Below are 21,415 nucleotides of genomic sequence, written 5' to 3'. Positions count from 1 at the left end.
ATGTGGCCTCGCTAACATTTCTCATTATAATGTAAGTGGTTTAACTTTGACATGAATGATGGTTTTTTTGCCCCTATAAGGGTGGAGCAACAAAGGTTTTGAGCATTCAGGAGAAGGTCATGACTAGTTGAGGATTCAAGATTTGAAAGCTGGCTTGGAAAAACTTACATACTTCTTAGTGATACGAGTGAATTTTATTTTTAAAAAAAATTAAAAAATTAAAAAAAAATATATATATATATATATATATATAATACACCTCATCAGAGGGACATAATGAGCCTACACCTCAAATGCATTTTTATACAAAATTCCTAAAATCAAAGCCCTAATTTCACAAAATCCCCAAATTATAATTCATGCCTAACTTAAACCCTAGAATACTCAATTTCAAATTAAAACTAAAGTTAAAGACACATACATGTATTTAGGAGAAACCCAAGGGGAGAAGCTAAGAGAAGAGGAGAGATATGAAGTCAACTAGGCAAAAGGCATATAGGTTTTAATTGATTTTAATTTTGGGAGGGCTACTAAAGATATGTAGGTACAAGACGAACCTTTTATAATTACAATAGGTGGCAAGTGGAGATGTGGTGATGTATGCAACTGAGGCATCCTGACAGACCGGTAGACTTGAAGAAATGACCTGATCAATTTGATCAGGCACTCGTCATCTATCTTGATTGTTCAACTCTTTTAACAACATGAAAAACGAAAAGTTCTGCCCTCTACTCTCCGTCGAATGGATGGAAAAGCAGAGGTCTTTGGTGCCCCCTCCAGTCAAGAATTTGGGCCTCAAAATCACTAGCTAATATGCTTCTCTCATGCATTTCTGCATTCATGGTTAGACATTTTGGTGTCCTCGACATGAGAGATTATAGAATACTACAGAAGTACGGTAATATTAGTGGATATATATTCATACTAAAGGGAAAAAATAAACCATGTTGTCCATTCATATTATAACACAAGTACAAAATGTACTACGTAGTAGTACTACATAGTCATACTACTGTAGTATTATATAATTTCTCCCTGGCATAGAGGTCACACCAATCCATCCTGAATTGGTGGTTAAACTGTCCTGGGCATAGAGGACGCGAATCCATCCTGAATTTGTTGGTTAAACTCCACTCCACTGCAGTGACGATGCTGTAGGGGAATGGAAAAAGAATTTTTTTTATCAATTCCTACCTAATGTTGATTTCTTTATTTATTTATTTTTGCCAAAATGAAATTAGACGTCACCTTTACCTTAAGTATTTTGACATTCAGGAGGCTGAAGATGAAATAGTAGAAAGTAGGTAGTTATCATTTCTTGTGCAACATAAATTTTTTTGTAATTTTAGTAACCTCGTTCATGTACAATTTGCACACCAAAACTGAAGGGGTAAACAAAACAAGCATACATGACAACGCAAAGTACACGACAGAGCAACACATAAAATCCTAAATGTCAACTAAACAGTTAGATGTGAGTCACCACAACTGCATGAGAAGCGACTTAGCAGCTTTAACCAACAACAAGAACAAGATAATGCTTCATTTTTCTGGTCAACAGTTGCAAGCAACTTGGTCAAGCCAGACTTAGTTGCAGACGATCTATTATCATATCTCAATTAACTAGCCATACCGATCCCCCTCAAATCAATTTGCAGTTGATCGCAGACTTGTTTAACTCCTTTTGCCTTTCATAAGTTCCAAAGAGAACTGCAGCACACAAGTATCTGCCAAGTAACATGGTGAGAAAGCAACGTGCACAGTAAAATATCACCAAATGAAATTTTCTGTCACTCCAAGCATTTGAAAGCACATATTCACTTTTCAGAACGATAAAAAACAGATCAATTATCTTTTTCTAAGATTGGTGAGTAAGAAGACAAGATATCCTTGCTTTTTAAAGATAATGATTTTTTTTTCTTTTACAAAATTGATTTATCCACACTTAAAGGCACAGAGAAGCACATATGAAAATAAGTCCAAGAAACAGAATAACACCATACATGCCATGAGGACAAGACCATCTAGCTTGGACCCGTAGAGGAGCGATTCTTTCTCCTGGGTCTTTTGTTTTTGGGCTTCACAGCATCCTTCAAGGTTTTCTCTCCGTTTGTTTGTTCTGCAGTTTCAGCTGGGCTAATGGGTAAAGGTTTTGGATTAATATCTTCAGGAGGTTCTTCTGGCTTGGCTCCACTGGTTGTTTCCTCACCTTTTGAGTCGTTTTGTTTCTTAGTAGTCATTGACATTCCTGCACATATCATGCATCTGCAGTCAATGCCCGTAGATTAAAGTTCTCTCCATCTCATATAAATGTGCATGTGCATGTCTGGGAGTGCATGCATGTAAACAAAAGTTCTCTCCATCTCATATAAGTATGCACAATCATGCATAATTATATCTACATTCTAAGTTGAACATTTCATGAATGAAACTAGTATGAACAAACATCTTACATGCCAAATATAGACTACTAAGCATGCTCATTACATCAGGCCAAAAGAAAGGTGCTCATTGTTAAATAAATTCTACAGTAATACAATGTCAATTTGCCCCTTGAGTTCTTCTTTTTCTTTTACTGAGAAGTTAGATACAATCATCTAAGATTGAAACAATTGCACAATGTTGGAATTTCTAAACAAACATGAAAGTTGCGATGCTTTGTCCCACTGCTACTATGGCCATCACATCACCTCTACAGATCCACTAACTTCAAAGCTATCAGCAGGGCCAACACTATTAATTTCAAAAATGGAAGCATGATTCTTAACCATTAGGTCGCATAAGAAGGGTAAAAACCAAGAACCTACATAATTTCTTTTCATTTGTAAGTCATAACCAATATGCATTTCCCCATTTTATGAGTCAATTCCACTTTCCACAAGGATGAATAACTAAATAAACAGGATCATTAGTCTTAAAAACTCTGGAATGAGCTAAAGTCATCACAAGGAGCAGCAAATGGTAAATGGTCATTTTCCTTTGCTCTTATAAGTGATCACAAAAAATAGTACCATGGGAAGCTAGAGAAGCTTTTAAGAAATCCGAATCAACACCCTTTGAGTATGGATCCCTGAGGAAAAATGAAAGATGAATAATAATAAGAAAACTAGAATTAAATAAATCGATACAGGTCTAACCTTCCTAATTTATTCAATTATTTACTTTTGCTGGGCCTGGGCTTATCAAGAATGTTTTTTACTGAAACTAGTTATACAAAGAATAAATTTATTCTTCATAGCATAGAAATAAGTGTGCATGTGCCTACAGAACCCGTTTCAAGAATAAAATTATGTTCATTTTCCCCAATCACTTGTTTGATGGCCTATTTTTGGTTCAGTTTTTAGGAGAAAATAGGGAAGCCTAATTTTAACCCATCCACTGCTCAATATATTCCCATCCTGAGGATTTGTGGATAAGAAACAGATGGTGAGCCAGGATATTCTGAACTCACCTTGAAAATCAGAAAGGAAGGATAATCAGGAGCGAGGCCCTAAATTTTCATTAAATCAGAAACTTACCAACTTGAGGGCCCCCCAATAAAAATCTTCGTATCATTAACCTTGTTAGTTTGCCTTTTGCCTGATAATTGAGTTTCACCTTCAACATCCTCACTTTGACTGGCAATGCCTTCCTCAGAAACCGGCTTTAATCTCTCCATATGATCAACAGAAGAGTTTTGTGTCACCCCTGTATTAGAAGCACCTCTATCAACATCCATGGGGTCAGAAGAAGTGTGGCGCTTGATCTTGCGTAATGCTCTTTCTGTGTTGTATGAATCAACCTACATTTGAATTGCAGTAGAAAGACTAAGAATAGCCGAAACATGAGAATACATTTGACCACATAAAGCTTTTCCAAATGAATCAACATCTTGATTGTTATATCCAAATATTTATTTGAAGTAAACACTTATTTAGTCTCTTCTGATCATGAGTACTTTTCCAAGAGACCTTCCAAGCAATATTGATGAAAAATGTCACTGATATGTACTTGAGAGAAAAAAAAAAAAAAAAAAAGAGAATCTGCCATTTGCCTTCTAGATTAGCCAGTTCATGTCATGATTCTAGAATTTTTCGTAAAGGGTTATCATTTTTCTTCAAGTAAAAGAGAGGCAAATCAAGTATTAAAAGACTGTTTCATAGAGTGAAAACCTCACCGCCTTCTTTATCTTTTCTGTCATAGCACCAGCCTTGACAGAGGCAATTCGCAAACATTGCATTATAACACTCTGCAAGACACCCTCCCCTCCAGCTTTTTGAATGGCACAAACATCTCCATTTGCATTAAGTGTTGCAGTCATTCGTCCCCCCATAATAGCCTCTTCATGATGGGTTGGATCAATCACCTATGTGGCATCGAATCAAGTCAGACAAAGAACTTAACAGTGCGTTTGGATGAGGAAATTTAATAGTACAAAGGATTTCATAAATGACGGAATTTAAAATGATGGAAATTAATGTTCTAGAATTTGTAAAGTTTCTTGTTTGGATGATGGATTTAAAACACGGAATTTAACCTTTATTTGTAAAGTTATCTTTTTTAAAAACTCAATCTCTCTTGGGATTTTAGAAATGACGACTTTTAGATAGAATTTAAAGTTGGGATTTATGATCTCCAAATTTCATGTTTTTTCCCATGCGGAATTTCTAAATTTCTATGTTTTTTTATCCAAACACGGGAATTGGTTCATGTCAATTTAGAAATTCTGAGTTTTGTCAAAATCCAAGTTTATTTCCCTCATCCAAACGCACCGCAATGGTTTCAGCCAAGTTTTATGCAAACATCATATTTAGAAGAAAAGAAAGTTTTTCTTACCACTCTGCTCTCGAAACTGAAGAATGCAAAGGTTACTGCTATAGGTAGATGGTGTATGATTAGATGAAGTGGCTCCCTCTCCTGTCAAAATGCCATACATATAAAAATTAAAAGGGTTATTCCAGTGTGTGTCTTGATTTGCAAAGCTCATCACCCAGTGTCAAAAGCATAAATTAATGTTTTTGGCCACAACATACAGGTCTTCTGGTAACTTTATAATTTCAGATTATTGTGTTTTTTTGGTTAGGAATATTTATCCATTTTTATTTCCTTTGGATCTAGTTTCAGTTCGTTGGTGGACAATATCATCCATTTTCAAGTAGGACTTCAGGAAAATTTGAGTTCTACATGCAAATGCTTCATATAAGAATTTAATAGTACTTGATCAGTGAGAATCTGTGTACAGAGAGAGAGCGAGAGCAACAGGAGCTAACCTCAGGTGGATGTACAATCACTTCCTGACCATCTTCTCCCCCAACGGAGCACTCAGGCCTCCGAAAAGTCAACAAAGCAGCCAATGCCGCAATATTAGCAGCATCAATAAGGTTTCTGTCCACATTTTATTTCTAAAAAGGTAAATTTCAATATATAGCAGGGAAAACGTAAAGAAAAAAATACAATGTCGGAATAGAAAGGAAGTAAAGCTTACCCTCCATTATCTAAAATATGGAGGTCAACACGGATAGCCCATGCTAACTTCCCTGAAAGAACACAAAGCGATTCTGTATCAACCGCCCTGCTTTCCCTGCATATTAATTCATTTCAATGCACAACAACACTGTCCTGTCACATATCTCTTCTTTCTTGTTTCTCATTACTCAAATGACAATATTGTTCAGCTCATTAGTCCCAAAAATTTATAAACAATGTGAAAATTTAACCATGCACGTCATATCCAGAGCATGACTAAATATAACAAAAAATTGAATTTTAAAACAAAAGTAAAAATGGATTCATAGAGTATGCTTTATTTGGTACTGAATCTCTCACTTTTCCTATACAAATATGCATAAATGACGGGAAAAAATTCCAAATTTGGAAAGCACACAAGGTTCAACTAAAATTAAAAGTAAAAACAAATTGGTAGTAGAAACGGGAAAAGGAACTAACCGAAGACCTCGGTCAATTACGCGGCCGAGCTCAACAGCAGACTCGCCGGGGCGGCCAGGTTCAAAGGAGGGGTCGGCCATTGGAGAGAACTCGGTGAAGATGGAGAGAGAGCCGTCATTTGGCCTATCCCGGTAAGGCTGGATAAGCTGGGCCGTGACGAAAGCCATTACATGGGTTTGGCTAAGCTGGACCTCCGCCGAGCCCTCGTCTTTGCCGAACTTGATGGTGAGGTTACGGTAGTCGAAGGGGCGACGGCCATCGATTCGGAGGTCGGAGAGTAAAGAGGTCTCGATGAACTTCTTCTCGTTCACTGACATGCGCCATGTGTTTGCTAATCTCTGCTCCATTGGAGGATTTGAGAGTCAGAGAGCGAGGAGTGAGTGAGAGGGGAGAGGTTAAAGAGTCTGTGGTTTTGTCTGTTTTGTTTATTTGCTAGGGTTTAAGAGAATTATAACAAAGGGGACAAGACGATTCAAACGACGTCGTCATGTCTTTAGAATGTTTGGGGTTCGTTGGTTGCCTGTCCTCGTGGTGCCAATAGTTAGTGTTGCGCGGTTACGCCACAAAAGCCGTTAAATTAAAGAAGATTCACTATTATACTCAATATATGAGCTTAAATTATAAATAAATCCTATATAAAATGGACGGATTAATGACCTAAATGGTCTCTCAACTATTACTACAGTATCATTTTAGTCCACCAACTAAAATTTTCATTTCAAATGTCCTTAAACTTTTTATTTTGTACCAAGATGGTTCATCCTTCAAAGTCTGTATTATTATGTGAAATCAAAGGGTAAAATTGTCCATATAAATTAAAATATTGCCTAAATAATTAAAAATTAGAAACCTATTATAAAACTTAGAAAAAACTTAGAAAATTAAAAATTTTGAATCTCACCACCAACTGTCACTCACCAGTCACATGACTTCTTCTTCTTTTTTTTTTCTTTTTTTTTTTATGTTGAGATTGACTTAAAAATTAATATAAAAAATTCTCAATTATTTAAATTAATTTAAAAAATCAGATAAATGCAAAAATAAAATAACAAAAAGCTAAAAAGAAAAAGAAAAATAACCCACCCCACCCAAATCTAGTCTTCCCCGACCATCCCCAAAATGCAACCCCTCCCCTTTCCTTACCCTGCACATATCCTCAATGACTTGATGGCCTCACAAAGAGGCTGAATTCCAAAGATTTTGGTCCATTAGATCCCAACAAAAACCCTTCTCTCCTTCTGGACTTTCGTCGAGCAGCTGGTGGGAACTCAAAGTTGCATCACCAACAAACAAGGACCTTCAAGCCCATTTCCATGGCTGCCATGGGTTTCGCCATTGCCTCCAGCCCCCTCTAATTCCTACGACGTCGTATGCCCTTATCCAAGAAATTTCCCCTAGTCGTTGGATCCAAGCAAAACCTGTCTCTCCGTTTCAATGTTCCCGACTCTGCTGACCTTCGATTGCTTCTTCTACGGCAAGCGTGAGGTTCACGACCAAGTGGTTGGCTACGATGGTGCGAGCGACTTTCACCTTACCTACCCCGAATTTGGAGGCTCCAAGTGTGAATTTGGAGGAACAAGTATGTGAGGAGTGTACAGCGGTGGGGTTAGGAGAAAGTGTTGGTCGCATAGAGTTTTTTTAATTGGTCGAAAGGCAAGTCGACGTAACGCCGTCGTCTAGGCAGTGGATCATAAAGGATTTTTGGGAGGAAATGTATTCTTACGTTGGCTTGGTCGTTTTACAAGAGGATACTCATTTAAAATTACGGTTTTGTCTCTCTATTTCACAGAATAATACACAGACTTTGATGGATGAACCATCTTGGTACAAAATAAAAAGTTTCCAACCCGAATACCACTCATTTGTCAAACGGATAATACAATACGATTTAGGTAATCCATTTATTTAATGACTTGCAGATGCAGAATAGTGGTCTTAGGTTTAAACCCTTATGACATCTTGACAGTGTATATGTATGAGAAAATTCCATCGTCTAATATTACTTGTGTGATTCTCACACACAATGCCAAGGTGTCATAGAATTTTAAATCTGAGACTTAAAGCTAACAAAATTAAACCTGTTGAATGTGACGTGGTAAACGAGTTGACACGAATAATTTATTAAATGGGTTCAGCATGTTAATAAAAGGGTTTGAAACCCACTCATTTATCGTGTCTTAGCGAGTGGACTCGGATTTGACTTGGATTTTTTTTGTCATACGGGTTGATCCTAACCGGTTTTAACAAAGTTAAATGATAAGTACCAATTTGAGTTTTAGGTAAAGCTCAGGAGACATTGCTGATATTAAAGTCCATTTAAGAATGAGACCGATAGACTAGTTGTCCATGACAGTGAATCTACCCCCTCACACCTAAGTTCGAATACCCCTCCCATCACTGGTATAGAAAAAAAGACAAAAAAAAGGGACCTATAAAATGCATCGCAATGCAATATAGGGAAAACTATGAAATGATTGACAAACTGAAGGAAGGAAGACGTTGCAATGTTTGCAAAAATGTATGTTAAGAATACAACATTTTGAATGTCAAGTAACAAAGTGCAATTTCACCCAAACCAGAGTGTATGCAACGAATCCCATAAATGTAATGAGAAGTGACATATAGATTTGGCAAAAGAAATACTATAAACCAGCTAATATCCCCTGTATCGTGTTATTCCTTTTATGATATCCATCAGAAAAACAAAAAGATAAATTAAAACAGTTTCTGCATTTTAAATTCCAACAGAAACTCTCTACTTTTCTATCTGATCTTTTCTGAGCAAAAGTGACTAATTACACAAACCGTATGGAGCGATTACACTGTAAAAGTGGTTGCTCATAAACCCTCATGACAGTTATAATGCTTCTTCTACTGCAGTGGAGAGTTAAGGCCCTCTTGAGAAGACAGTGAGTGGAGAGGTTGGTGCCTCTTGGAACTAATAGAGGGTACTTTTCTGAAGGAAGGCCTCTTGTCAAGCTTTTGTAGTGTTCTCTTTGCGTAGAGTGTCTGAAACAATGGCAATGCGTTCTCCTTGAACTTGAGAATTACGAAAAAGAGAACCCGGTACGACACAAGAATCGCTACAATAGCAGCCAAGTCCCACCACTTGGAGTGGTCTATTGGTATCCCAAACATATGTTGGATGACGAAGTCACCCGTCAGTTTTTGATCACCAGGTATCATTGGATCAAACTCAAGGCCAAGAAAATCATTCTTATAGGCGCCCTGCATGTCAAATTACGATACAAAAATTAATACCACCTGATTTATAGCATCATATGGTGCTTAATACATCATATGTTAAACCTAGCCTGGCCTGCATGGTGGCATTATGGAAGTTAAGCTGCCTACATCTATGATATAGAGTAGTTTTTTTTGAATAAATAAATAAAAAAAATCTTTTGTGGTTTTTGGGTTGGGGGGGGGGTGGTTTGTCTTTTATATCTTCAATCAGAATATAGACTATCTTCCTTTATGTTCAGCAGTTTTACTCAATGTAGTTAGGCTGCTTTAATTGCATCTCTATGAAAATGTTGAGATTCTAAAATGTCTTAAAATGATTCTGTTTCTATGTTGTTGGGAATGCATTCATCTGACAAAGCAATGAAGCTTTACTGTGTTTCTTTTTTCTTTTTGCATCTGCAATGATTAATTATAAGACAAATGAATTTCTTTTTGTCCATTAGTTGGATCTTGAAAAGGTTTTTAACTGCATAAGTTCTTAGGGAAAAGGAATACTTTGCAATTAAGTGGACTTTTATGATTTTGAGGGGAAAATCCATTTGACAAAATCATTTCCACAAGCGGCTTGAAAAATATAGATGATTAACAAAGTGTTACCTGTATTCCCCATGAGCCATAACTGAGATATGAAACTGGGTAGCGCCAGAATGGCTTGGGAAGATCTGGCAGCAAGCGGAAGAATCCAGAGGTCATCATCAGGATTCCCTGCATACACACACATTTAGTTGAAAAGGATATATCAGCAAGGATAGACTTGATGACGGAAACAGAAAATGAAAGCTTATCAAACATTTGAATTTATCTCCTTACCATGATTCCAGCTCCTGTAATTATGCCCATCAGGAAATTGGGAACCAGAGAAGCTACAACCATCATGAGGCTCTCTATCACAGAAATGCAGGCAAATATATTGAGACAGAAGAACACATAATGTGAAAATTCTGTCCGAAATTTCACCAAATAGTAAGTTATAGTTCCACTGGTAAGAGTAACTACAGCCAAGAATGGGAATGAAGAGAGGAAGTTGGATATGATGAACACTGAAACTCCATAATACCCATTGAGTCTTTCTCGATAAAACACCTATTTACAAGAAGAAAACAAAGTATGAGAAGCCAATAACTAACAGAAATTTCTACTGTGTAACCCTTTGTACACACACAACAAAATATATACATATGTATACTTGTTTCTGTGTGTGCATTTGTTTACCTTCATTTCTTCTATGAAAGATGGGAAACCTCCAATAGACATAAATGTCATAAAGCCTGTTATAAATGCTCCACATGCTGCCCGGGCAAAGATTGCAGTATAGCCGTTGCCAACGTCAAAATAGATAGTTCCAACGCATATTGATACAAGTATATAGATGATTATCCTTAACCAGTAATACCCCACATCTCTAGACATGTTCAGAGATGATCTTCGCAGCAAGGTTGAAAGTTGCTTCCACCAACTTGCTTGACTTCCACTTTTCATTTCAATTACATGTCCTTCCTGCAAACAAAGACTGCTTCATACATATTGCAAAAACTGCATAGTTCACATCTTTTACTTTGTTCCTTTTTCATTGCAAATATTTAAAAGCCTCAGTCCTACTTTAAGCCGGCACCCCTTTTGCCAACCATGCCAAAGACTAGGGATTAACAGACGTAGCTTAGTTATCATGTCTGGTAGATTATTTGTGCCGATACATAAACCTTAGTTGACAAGGAACATGATCCTTGCCAACCTATGGATGCAGTCAATTGTTAAGATGAAAGAGGGAGGGGACTTTCCCTTTAAGAATTAATTGTTAAGATGACATAATGGCAACAAAACAATTTCAAATAGGTTTCAAAGGAAAGTTCAAACATAATGAAAAGAAGTTAACATGTATATCTAGAAAATTCTCAAAGTAACATCATGCTTTGATTTCTTATAGGCAACAGCTAACACAAAAATAGGAGAACCAAGTCAATGCATAAGAATTTGCTGTTCTAACTTCACAGAAAGTAATGAGACTACAGAGCTCAAGTTGGAAAAGTTACAATTGCTAATATTGCTTGCATCCTAGCTCTCGTTTTATCTGCGTACTTTGAACGCTTGTATTTCTCAACAAGCCTGGCTTTGATCTCTGCTGTTGCCAAATTCATGAGAGGGTCTGATGATGTTGGGACATCCTATATAATTCAGACAAAGAATTAGAATTAGTACGAGAAAAGAATGGATGAAATAAAGAAAGAAAAAGGAAGTGTGTGTTTTTGGAGGAGGCGGTTTGCGCAAGTTGAGGAATTAGTTCTAAAGTATGACACAAATGAGATTCAAAGAAGCAGGTACTGCATTGTATTTCATTTGAAACATGAAAAGGAATAAAGGGTGTTGAACATTTTGCACATAAAGAATTGAGTTAGAATTATACGCACACGAATTCTTTGAGATCCTTTCAGGGTGGCAGTCACGATATCAAAATCTGAATTTATGCATCGAAGGAAGTGATCAGAGGGATTCCTTCTACTAGGACATGGGACACCCGCTTCAGCAAAAAACTACAGAAGTGAAAACAAAAACTAACATTAGTCGCAGAGTAAAACAAAATTGTGCTTTAAGAATTCAATTGTTGACCTAGGAATACTCATAAACAAGGTTAAAGATCTCCTAAAGTGACACTATAAGAACAAACTAGAACCTCGAATTATAAAAATTCTAAAGCAAATTGGGATTAAGTTTTCAGTTTCCTCCAAAACCAAAAATGAAAAACCATCCTTATAATCAAGCTACCAGATTCCCAGGCTTACCTCTATAGCAGTCTTTGCTTCTCCAAAATAAACTGTTTCACCGCCAGATAGTAAAAAGAGGTCGTCAAAGAGTGCAAACACTTCACTACTTGGCTGGTGAACTGATGAAACAACCGTTCTTCCATCACGAGCAATGCTTCGAAGAGTTTGAGTAACGAAGAAAGCCGAGGCACTATCAAGGCCACTAGTAGGTTCATCAAGAAATAATATGCAAGGCCTTGTTAGAATTTCAAGTGCAATGCTTACTCTTTTCTTTTCACCACCACTAATACCTCTTAAGTGCCAGTTTCCGATTGATCGATCGGCGCATTCCAGGAGGCCCATTTCCATAATTGTTCCTTCCACAATGTTCTTAACCTCTTCTTTTGTAAAACTACTTGGAAGCCTCAAGTGAGCCGAGTATGTTATAGTTTCTCTGACTGTGAGTGTTCCCAATAATACATCCTCTTGTGTGACATAGGCCTGGAATTGCACACAATTATAGTGAATTAGGAGCATGTATGCTTAAAGAAGTGGCAATGGCAACAAAATTCTCTTCAGCGTGTTTTTACTTGATAATGTGACATGCCATTTTGCCTTTCTAGTTTGAGAAAAGGATTTGGTAACAAAATAGTGAGAATTGATTTGGTTTATTTTAAGAAAAAGGTTTCTGAGAATTCAATTCCTATATATGGACAATATCAGAATTTCGATTACAATGTGGAGTTTCGATCCCATCCTTCTTGCTTCAATTAAATTTAAGGATAAATATTTATATCAAAAATAAAATAAAAGACTTTATATTAGAATTTCTTAAATAATTTATTAAAAAAATTATAATAGAATAAACTTTTGGAATATAGTAAGTGGTCAAATGCTCTCGTTGAGAGTTGAACTCAAGACCTCCCGCTTACTAAACGGGTGCTCTAACCAACTGAGCTACGAGAGCCATTTATGCTATTCTTTCTTAAATAAAAGATAAATACAGAGGGCATTTCTGTAATTTTCTTTTCAAGAAAGAGGAACATAAAGGCTCTCGTAGCTCAGTTGGTTAGAGCACCCGTTTAGTAAGCGGGAGGTCTTGAGTTCAACTCTCAACGAGAGCATTTGACCACTTACTAAATTCTAAGTTCTTTCTATCTTATTTTTTATATAAATATTTAATTTATCACAAAGAAATCTAGAAGAAATATAATTCACAACAAATGAGCAAACCCCTGATTTGAAAGAAAATCCTTTACTTACAACAGCACCATATGCAAGTCTTTTCTTCTTTCCATTAAACAGAATATTTCCAGTCATGACAACATTTCTTGAGAGTCTGCCTGTTTCCAAAACAAGGATATTTAGAAGAATAAGATAAATGTTTTTTCAGCAGCTACAAAGTTAATGCAATAATTATTAAATTGACTATCTGCCTATACCCATGCAAAACTCCTTATCCCCTAAGTCTTGGACTATATTTTTAATACAAATTTATAAATAAACCCAATCCTAGATATGTATTTATAAAAAAACCCAAGCACTATTTAAACATAGAAACACACCCAAAATCAACCCCAAAGTCAACTTTTTGGGTGTGTTTATAAATGGGTTTTGAGTGTGTGTAATGATGGGTTTTGGGTGTGTTTATAAAGTGTTTTGGGTGTTGGGTTTTTTTATAATTTCAACCTCCATTTTGGGTGTTTTAGTGAAACTCCCCCAAAAAAAAAAAACATAAACAAAACCTGCCGGGTCCTCTGCATTAAAAATTGAGTTGGACCTGAGCAGCCCATGCTTATAATGGTCCCTGCCCATGAATTCTGATATTATGGAGGCTTTAAAACCAGTCATTCACCATTTACTTTTCGTTCTGTCACTCTGCCTCCACATCAAAAGAAATAAAAGAGTTGTGGAAAAGTTTGGTGGCTGTTAATGGCTTTTTTTCCCATTCATTCAAGCTGTGCCTTGTTCCATTGAAGTCCAATACCTCATTGGCTACTGCTATCTAATTGATGGGTGGCTCTTAAAGGCAGTAAGATAAATGTGGGACAAGATTTCAGCCTTGGATTGGATATTTTTCTGCCGATTAATGGTGACTGGAGACGAAGGGGAAGAGAGTTATAAAAAATATTTTTTCTTCTTGATTGGTCAATTTCTCAACACCCAAAAATTGAGCAGCTGAGTTGTCCTTTTCCAAATAGAAAAATAGCAGAATTAAGTGACTAAATAGAAGTTTCAAATTCAGGGTAAACTTTCCAAAAGCTGGCCAAATTAGTTTTACAAAGGAAACCCTTTTTTTTTTTTTTTTTATAATCTTTTTTTACCAGAAGAAGAACAAGATTCATTTGAACTAGAACAAATGGAGCTCAGTAAACAAACAAAAAACAACTAGTTTTGCCCAAATTACTTCACTTTTGGGTTCTGCCAAATCATGTCATGGGTTCTCTTTTCTTAATCATGGGTAGTCTTTAAATTAGCTAAAGGAGTATTTGGATGCAAAAAGTACACCGTTAATAAGCACCAAAAGTGAAAAGCTTGGATTTATCTAAAACAGAAAGGATACATTCTACTGATATATATAACAAAAACAGGGATGATAAAAACAAAGAAATGAAATACAAATTTTTGTTTCATGATGTGAGAGAGAGAGAGAGAGAGAGAGAGAGAGAGAGAGAGAGATAGAGAGAGAGAGAGTACCTGCTAAAGTATCAAGGAGGGTTGATTTGCCAGAGCCAGAAGGACCCATAATAGCCATGATCCTACCAGGCTCAGCATACCCACTGAGCCCATTGAGCAGCCTTCTTGTGGGTGATCCTTTACTGAAGTTTGGTAGAACCGCACTTAGATCTTCCCACACCAAATATGCACCTCTTCCACTTCCTTCTCCACCACCAATATGCCCACCGCTTGCTCCCTCTATCTCCATTTTCTATTTCTATTTCTATTTGTTCTGTTGCAGCTACCTTTTAGCTTAAGGCCTCACAAACCCAAAACAAAAAGAAAAGGAGATCACATTAAGAAGGAAAATATCTTTGACATATGTCCATGTAATATGGTTGAACAGACACCAAACAACTACCTATCAATGCTGCCTCTCTGCTATCCCTGCTATGAATTTGGAGGAGGATTATGAGCAATCAATGAGGAGAGAGAGAGAGAGAGAGAGGGCAGTTCTTGTGTGTATAGTGTACGTGTGTTTTCGAGTTTGAATTGAAGTGAAAAGAGATTGGGTTGGTTCATATAGGTAGGTGGGGAAGTGAAGGAAATAAATGTATGATCATAATGACAACTGTGTGTGCAGCAACAACTCCACTAAGTCATGGTACTTTTGTGATTTGCTCCTCCCCATCTTCCAACTAACTTTGGCTTATACATAATAAGACATTCAAATTTGTGATTACATTGCACCCATAGGCTGCCACATGTAGATTACATGTGCGTGGGAAATATGATTGAAAGAGCCACATGTAGATTACATGTGCGTGGGAAATATGATTGAAAGAGATTACGATGAGTTGGATTGAATGGCAATGTGAAAAGAAAACGTTACGAAAAGAATTCGCCTCGGATTCCTAAATTCCGTAAATAATAATTAATTTTACAAATTAAAAAAAAATTAAAATTAGAAAGTCTTTGAGAATGGTGAGGTTAAGTATATCCATGGATGGTAATTTACAAGTTGCAACCATGGTTTTGTTTACTTGCCATAAGAAAAGTACTTGTATTACTATTTGCTAAGCATAATTAAATTGTAGTTCACAAAGGATATTATTAGGGGTGGCATTTTAGACTGAAAAACTGCAAAAATCAACCGATATTATACCGCATTGAAACTTTAATAGCTAAAAATGGACCGAAAATTGCGGTTTTGGAAACTGAATTACAATTGCGATTGCAGTATGTGATTTTGGCAACTCGCGGTTACAGCAAACCGCAAATATATATTTTTAAAAATTGCATTTTAGTAGTTAAATGTTGTGTTTTAATTTGATTGAGTTTAATTTATTATTAATATGCTTTTATGTTGTTGCTTTTGTGTTGTGTTGTGTTATAGATGGAGTCTAGCCACTCTAACACACCTAATGCCTCTAATCCCCCAAACACAAACCGATGCACCCGAAACACAACCTCCACTCCAACTCATAAAAAAGGGATTCTTGTTATAATAAAATCCATTCACCACCACCTACACTTGAGTTCTCCTTTTGATTTGTAAATTTAATTAACTTTGAATTGGATTTTTCTTTAGATTGTGAATGCTTGAAAAGTTGAGGTTGAGGTTGTGAATTTATATATGCTTGAGAAGTTGAGGTTGTGAATTTATTTCTTTAGGCTGTAAATTTATATTTTTTAGTTAAAGTATGTTTGAATTCAAAAAACTTCAAAGAAGCATCAAACCTAGGCTTAAAAGTGTGGAAGATTGAATTTTTATGACACAAAAAGATCACACTTAAAAATCTAAAATTGTCTAATTTAGGCCCAAAATATTCAAATTGGTTCGGTAACCAACTATTGCGGTAAACCGCAAAAAGCGGTCGGTTTGTGGTTTCAAAAATCACCTTACCGCAAATAGTCGGTTGGTTTGCGGTTTAGGGAAAAATTCACGATTACCAAACCGCAACCATCCCTAAATATTATAATGAAATAAGAATTTAATTAGAGTAAGTCCTTAGCCCTCGTACAATCTTGAAGGGACCCACGGATATAAATTAGGGCCCAGACCAAAGTAGTTACAATTTGGATGATCACGAGAAATTATAGAATAATAGAGTACTACCACGTCAGTATATAGTACTCCCACTCAAATATGGCCATGTGTCCATTTTATAAAAGAAATTAATTATTAGTTTACAGCAAGACTTTTTACTTTATTAATTCTTAAGTTTTGAAATAAAATTAGAAAAAAGAAAACTTAAACGAAGTCAATCATGGCAGCCACCCTTCTCTCTTCCTCTTCCTCCCCTCTCTCTTTCTATAAACCACTGCCATCGCCGCTTCTCATGAAGACCATCAACATCCAAACACAATAATATCATCATCTTCCTTAATTCCCGTATATTTATTTTTTCCTGAATTCGCTCATGACACTATACACAATGTTAATTCCACCACCAGCTTCAACCCACTGCCACCTTGGAATATTTTCAGACCCAGATCTAGACCCTCAAGAACAAACCAATTTTTAATTATCAAGACTACTCCATTTCATCATTATCAATACCAGTTTAATCCTCCTTCCTCTAAAACCCCCTGTCTACAATTAGTATCAGGGGTGAAGATAGTGGAAGGAGATGGGTGGACGTCATAGCAAGTAGTTGGGTTAAGGGTTGGGTTAGGAGATAGTTGGCTGTTAGGAAATTCTTTTTTTTATTTTTATTTTTCTAATTTTATTTCAAAAGTTAAGAATTAAACTAAAAAGTCCAGCTGTGAAATGATAATTAATTTCTTTTTTAAAATGGACATATGGCTATATTTGAATAGAAGTACTATACACTGACGTAATACTACCGTATCATTCTATAATTTCTCTCAGGGATGAGACATGAATGGTACACGTGAAAACATGATTTTTTTTCCTCCATTTAGACCTAACATTATTTCCATCTTCTATAAAAATAAAGTAAAAATTTAATTCTAATTTCCATAACTCCTCTCTCCTCTCTCCTCTCTCCCTTAGACCAATTGGTCAATCCTGACATGGGTGTGTGACACCTATAAACAGATGGGATTAAGCCTAATAAAATTCCGAATCTGGATTTTAAATTTGGATCGTATTCAGACTGTAATATGGGAGCTTTTTTTCAAAGTTTTTTTTGGTAAATTTTTTTAAGGTTAACTATAACTTTAATTTACATTAGACAAGCATGGGATGGGATTATTATTGGATTATTTTAAGACTTTAGACAAGATGGCCAAAAAAAATACTTTAGACAAGATCAAATTTCATTTTTAACAGCTTGATTTTATTTATTTATATAATTCTTATTTTAAAATTTGATCTTTTATAATAAGTAAATGTGTTTCAATACATGGAAAGCTCAAATTCCTCTTACACACATACAACATTTATAAATGGTATAAAAATAATATTTACATTATATCAACCCCTAAAATCCGGATACATAATAGCAACAATCTAAGGATTCCACAAAGGCAACACGTTCCTTAAAATTGTCATAGCATTGTATTCCCACATTCCTTAAAATAAGTTTTATTTATTTATTATTTCTTAATTAGATACGAGTTAGATTAGTAATTTATTAGTAAAGCATAAAAGGCACACTCAAGGTTACAATCGATTCGGTCTTAACCTTTGGTTAAGTTTACAAAACAACATAATTTCAAAACCAGACTAACAACATGGTTGTTGTGGGAACATGAATTTTGGCAACTAATCACAAGGTGACACGTGAATAGAGGAAGACTCTTTAGATTAAATAATTGTGTTAATTAAACTCGATTTCATTAACCAATTATCTTTGATTGTGATAGAAATATCTCCCTAAACCAAGGATCTGATTCCCAGCAAATCTCCTTGGTTTAGGTACACACCACACATGAAGTAATCCGAAAAACTCTAGAGAAACGAGCAGACCAGAAGGGAAAAGAATAGGTTGAGGAGATGGTGGAGTTCATTCCCGTAAGTCGAGCAGACCATAAGGGAAAAGAATCAGCCACTTCTCAATCACAATTGTTGAACCAATATCAAGAAGAACAAGTTCGCCTTGAGGCTTCTCTTAAAAAAGAATGGAGGCCTAGAAAGACGCCAGACTCGAAGTTCTTGATCCTGACAATCCAAAAAGAAAAGAGCAGATTAGCTCGCACCCAAGGGCGGAATTAAGAATTTTTCAACTGGTGGGCTAGTTAAATTTTTTAACTAAAATAAAACTTTGCTTTAAATCATATGTAAAGTATGCATTAAATAAAATAAAAGTATAAACCATGCAAAGTATGTATTAATAATATGTTCAACAACATAATTAAAAGTGTACTTATTGAAGTTGTGCCCAGCGATCCTTAAGAGAATTGAAATCTTTTGTTATTATATATGAATTGATACTATCAGCAAGTTCTTTTTCAATGTAGACAACCATAAAATTTCAGTAGTTGTCATAGAAACAAAGAATAAGAAGTTCCATTGCTTTAAAGAATAAGTATTTGGGCAATATATGGCGATATTATCGATAATCTCGCGATATGAAACTGAAAAATACATGAAAAATGTTGAAAAGTCTCGCTCTTGTGCACAAAGGGATTCGAACCCCTCCCTTTCTCAATCAACCACAGCGCTTTATCCAACTCACTACGGCTGAGTTTGTGTTTATATCTTCATCTTGTAATATTTAGGCTTATTTACTGTAACGCTCCTTAAAACTTTGGTCAAAGTCCACTTAACCATGGTTTTGTGTTCCACTTTTGTCTGTTATTCCATTCATAACTCAGTCAATTTTGATGACGTGGCAAGACTATTTTTGTATTTTTACCGCAAGTGATGATGTGTCATGTATATGGCCCACTTTTTTTGTTGAAGTGAAATAACATATTAATAAAAATAAAAATAATGTAATTACTGTTTAATTAAATGAAATTTAAATGGAAAATTTAATTTTAAAAAAAAATCTTCTTCTTCGTCTCTCTGAGTCTCTCTACGCCCTCTCCTTCCCCTAACTTCACCATCAGACCACAACCACCACCCAACCCAACGCCACCCAAAGCAGCCACCAGTCAAAACCCTAAACCTCACCGCCACCTCCTCACCCATCAAATCAACCACCTTCTCCAACCACACCTCCACTGCCACAGCTAACTCATCTCCTTCTGCCCAACCCTCGCCAAGATTGATGGCATCTCCGGCTACGATTTTGTTGTTGTTGACACGGAGCACGACCATTGCTTGGTGTCCCAAGGGCTCCCCGCCTACACACCTTGGCCGCCGCTCAAACCCCGACCATTCTTCGCCTGCTTGAGACCTTTGCAACTTGGGCCAAGAAATCCCTGGATCTGGGCCTACAATTAGAATTATACAAAATTCAAAGATCGTCAGAGCCATTCCACAAGTGGAAGTTGCAGACAATCTACATAGCATCAAATTTTGTCCGCCCATTTACTTTTCCTCATCACTGAACATTTTCTTCAAAACTCAAAATCAACGCCAACAGAAAACAAAAACAGGGCAATGCTTAAGAAAATAAGCAGAGTAATTTTGTCCACATTTATTTCGGTGTGTGGTATAAGAGAATGTTGTTTGTAGCATCATATGTGTTGCCCTTTATGATTGAGTTACTGGGTTTTCTAAATTAGGCTATGTTGTGTGATTTTTGGTGTTTATTATTGTTATAATATGGTGATTTTTCTTTTTATTTACTGTTTTTGGGTTGTTAGACCAAAAATGGAGGCTGAGCAAGTTGTTGCGTTTTGTAATGATATAATCAACCCTTTCTTTATTTATTTATCAAATATACACTGATACATATGTGTATATATAATATCATGTATATACAATTACAGAGGACCAGGAGCTTGGATGTTGCAATTTGTGTAGGAACAGTCTTGAATGCAAATTCCCATTTTCTCTGTCTGTTGAGAAAAAACAGAATCATTTTTTCTGTGTCTGTAGCATTCACATGGACGATTGATAAATTCTGTAGGTTGAAATCCCAGAAGCATTACTCAAAGGGTTTTTCTGTTAGTGATTTTAAATGATGTATCTTTGCGGGGTTGAAGATGGATGCACTATACTGTGGTGCAGGTGGGTGATTTTCCGGTGGGGTTGGAGTGGTCGTGGTGAGGATAGCTTTGTGTTGGGTGGTGGTTGTGGTATGATGGTGAAGTTAGAGGAAGAAGGGGAGAGGTTGAGAGAGAGAGACGAAGAACAAGAGATTCTTTTAATTAAATAGCAAATACATTATTTATTTTCATTAATATGTTATTTCACTTCAGAAAAAAAAAGTGGGCCACATCAGCATTTGTGGTAAAAATACGAAAATAGCCCTGTCACGTCATCAAAATTGACGGAGTTATAAATAGAGATAACAGTAATGGCAAAGTAGAATACAAAATCATGGTCAAGAGGGTTAAGTGGGTTATTTTAACTTTCGGAGGGCAAAGTGAGATTTCACCAAAGTTTCATGACGCTACAGTAAATAAGCCTAATATTTATAAGGTCTTTAAAAATGTCTGCAAGCTAATATTATCTAAGATAAATTTTCATATTAAAAAAATTCCCTAAGAATAAATTTAAGCATATATTTAATGTTATTTATTATTTTATAATGGAGTAGTATTTTGTTGTTATATATTATGGAGTTTTATTATTATTCACTTCGAGTTTTAATATTGTTCATTGTATGTGATACTAAGTTTGAATTTTAATAGGAATTCTTTCTATGTGGTACTAACTCATACATTTTATCTTTGTTTTTTTGGTTAAGCTCATATATTTTATTATATGTATCAAGTGTAATATATTGAAGTAAATTATTATAACTAAAAAATTATGGTGTGTT

General features: G+C 35.8%; 2 protein-coding genes and 2 non-coding genes across 4 annotated transcripts; 1 reads left to right on the top strand and 3 right to left on the bottom strand.

The window, feature by feature from the left end:
• Positions 1-1,286: 1,286 nt before the first annotated feature.
• Positions 1,287-6,357, bottom strand: LOC103326742 (exosome complex component RRP45A-like). The gene is made up of 9 exons (XM_008228982.2): positions 5,926-6,357; positions 5,465-5,560; positions 5,250-5,364; positions 4,816-4,896; positions 4,157-4,345; positions 3,519-3,781; positions 3,012-3,070; positions 2,004-2,248; positions 1,287-1,727 (listed from the first exon to the last, which is right to left on the bottom strand). The coding sequence occupies exons 1-8, from the start codon at positions 6,270-6,272 to the stop codon at positions 2,025-2,027; spliced, it is 1,374 nt and encodes a 457-aa protein (XP_008227204.2). The 5' UTR covers positions 6,273-6,357; the 3' UTR covers positions 1,287-1,727; positions 2,004-2,024.
• Positions 6,358-8,565: 2,208 nt separating this feature from the next.
• LOC103326741 (ABC transporter G family member 15-like) lies at positions 8,566-15,124 on the bottom strand. Its single transcript, XM_008228979.2, has 9 exons — positions 14,607-15,124; positions 13,173-13,252; positions 11,949-12,410; positions 11,577-11,699; positions 11,202-11,333; positions 10,384-10,668; positions 9,982-10,254; positions 9,769-9,876; positions 8,566-9,153 (listed from the first exon to the last, which is right to left on the bottom strand). Exons 1-9 carry the CDS (start codon positions 14,833-14,835, stop codon positions 8,797-8,799), a joined length of 2,049 nt encoding a protein of 682 aa, XP_008227201.1. The 5' UTR covers positions 14,836-15,124; the 3' UTR covers positions 8,566-8,796.
• On the bottom strand, positions 12,803-12,876 carry TRNAT-AGU (transfer RNA threonine (anticodon AGU)). The gene has a single exon. It is a non-coding gene; the product is annotated as a tRNA-Thr (tRNA).
• On the top strand, positions 12,960-13,033 carry TRNAT-AGU (transfer RNA threonine (anticodon AGU)). Its single transcript has one exon. It is a non-coding gene; the product is annotated as a tRNA-Thr (tRNA).
• Positions 15,125-21,415: the final 6,291 nt, after the last annotated feature.

The sequence above is a fragment of the Prunus mume genome, linkage group LG3 (assembly GCF_029339155.1).
Source record: "Prunus mume cultivar Tortuosa linkage group LG3, ASM2933915v1, whole genome shotgun sequence".
Classification (NCBI taxonomy): Eukaryota; Viridiplantae; Streptophyta; class Magnoliopsida; order Rosales; family Rosaceae; genus Prunus; species Prunus mume.
The sequence above is the reverse complement of the archived record's forward strand: the minus strand, read 5'-3'. Positions and strand labels throughout refer to the sequence as shown.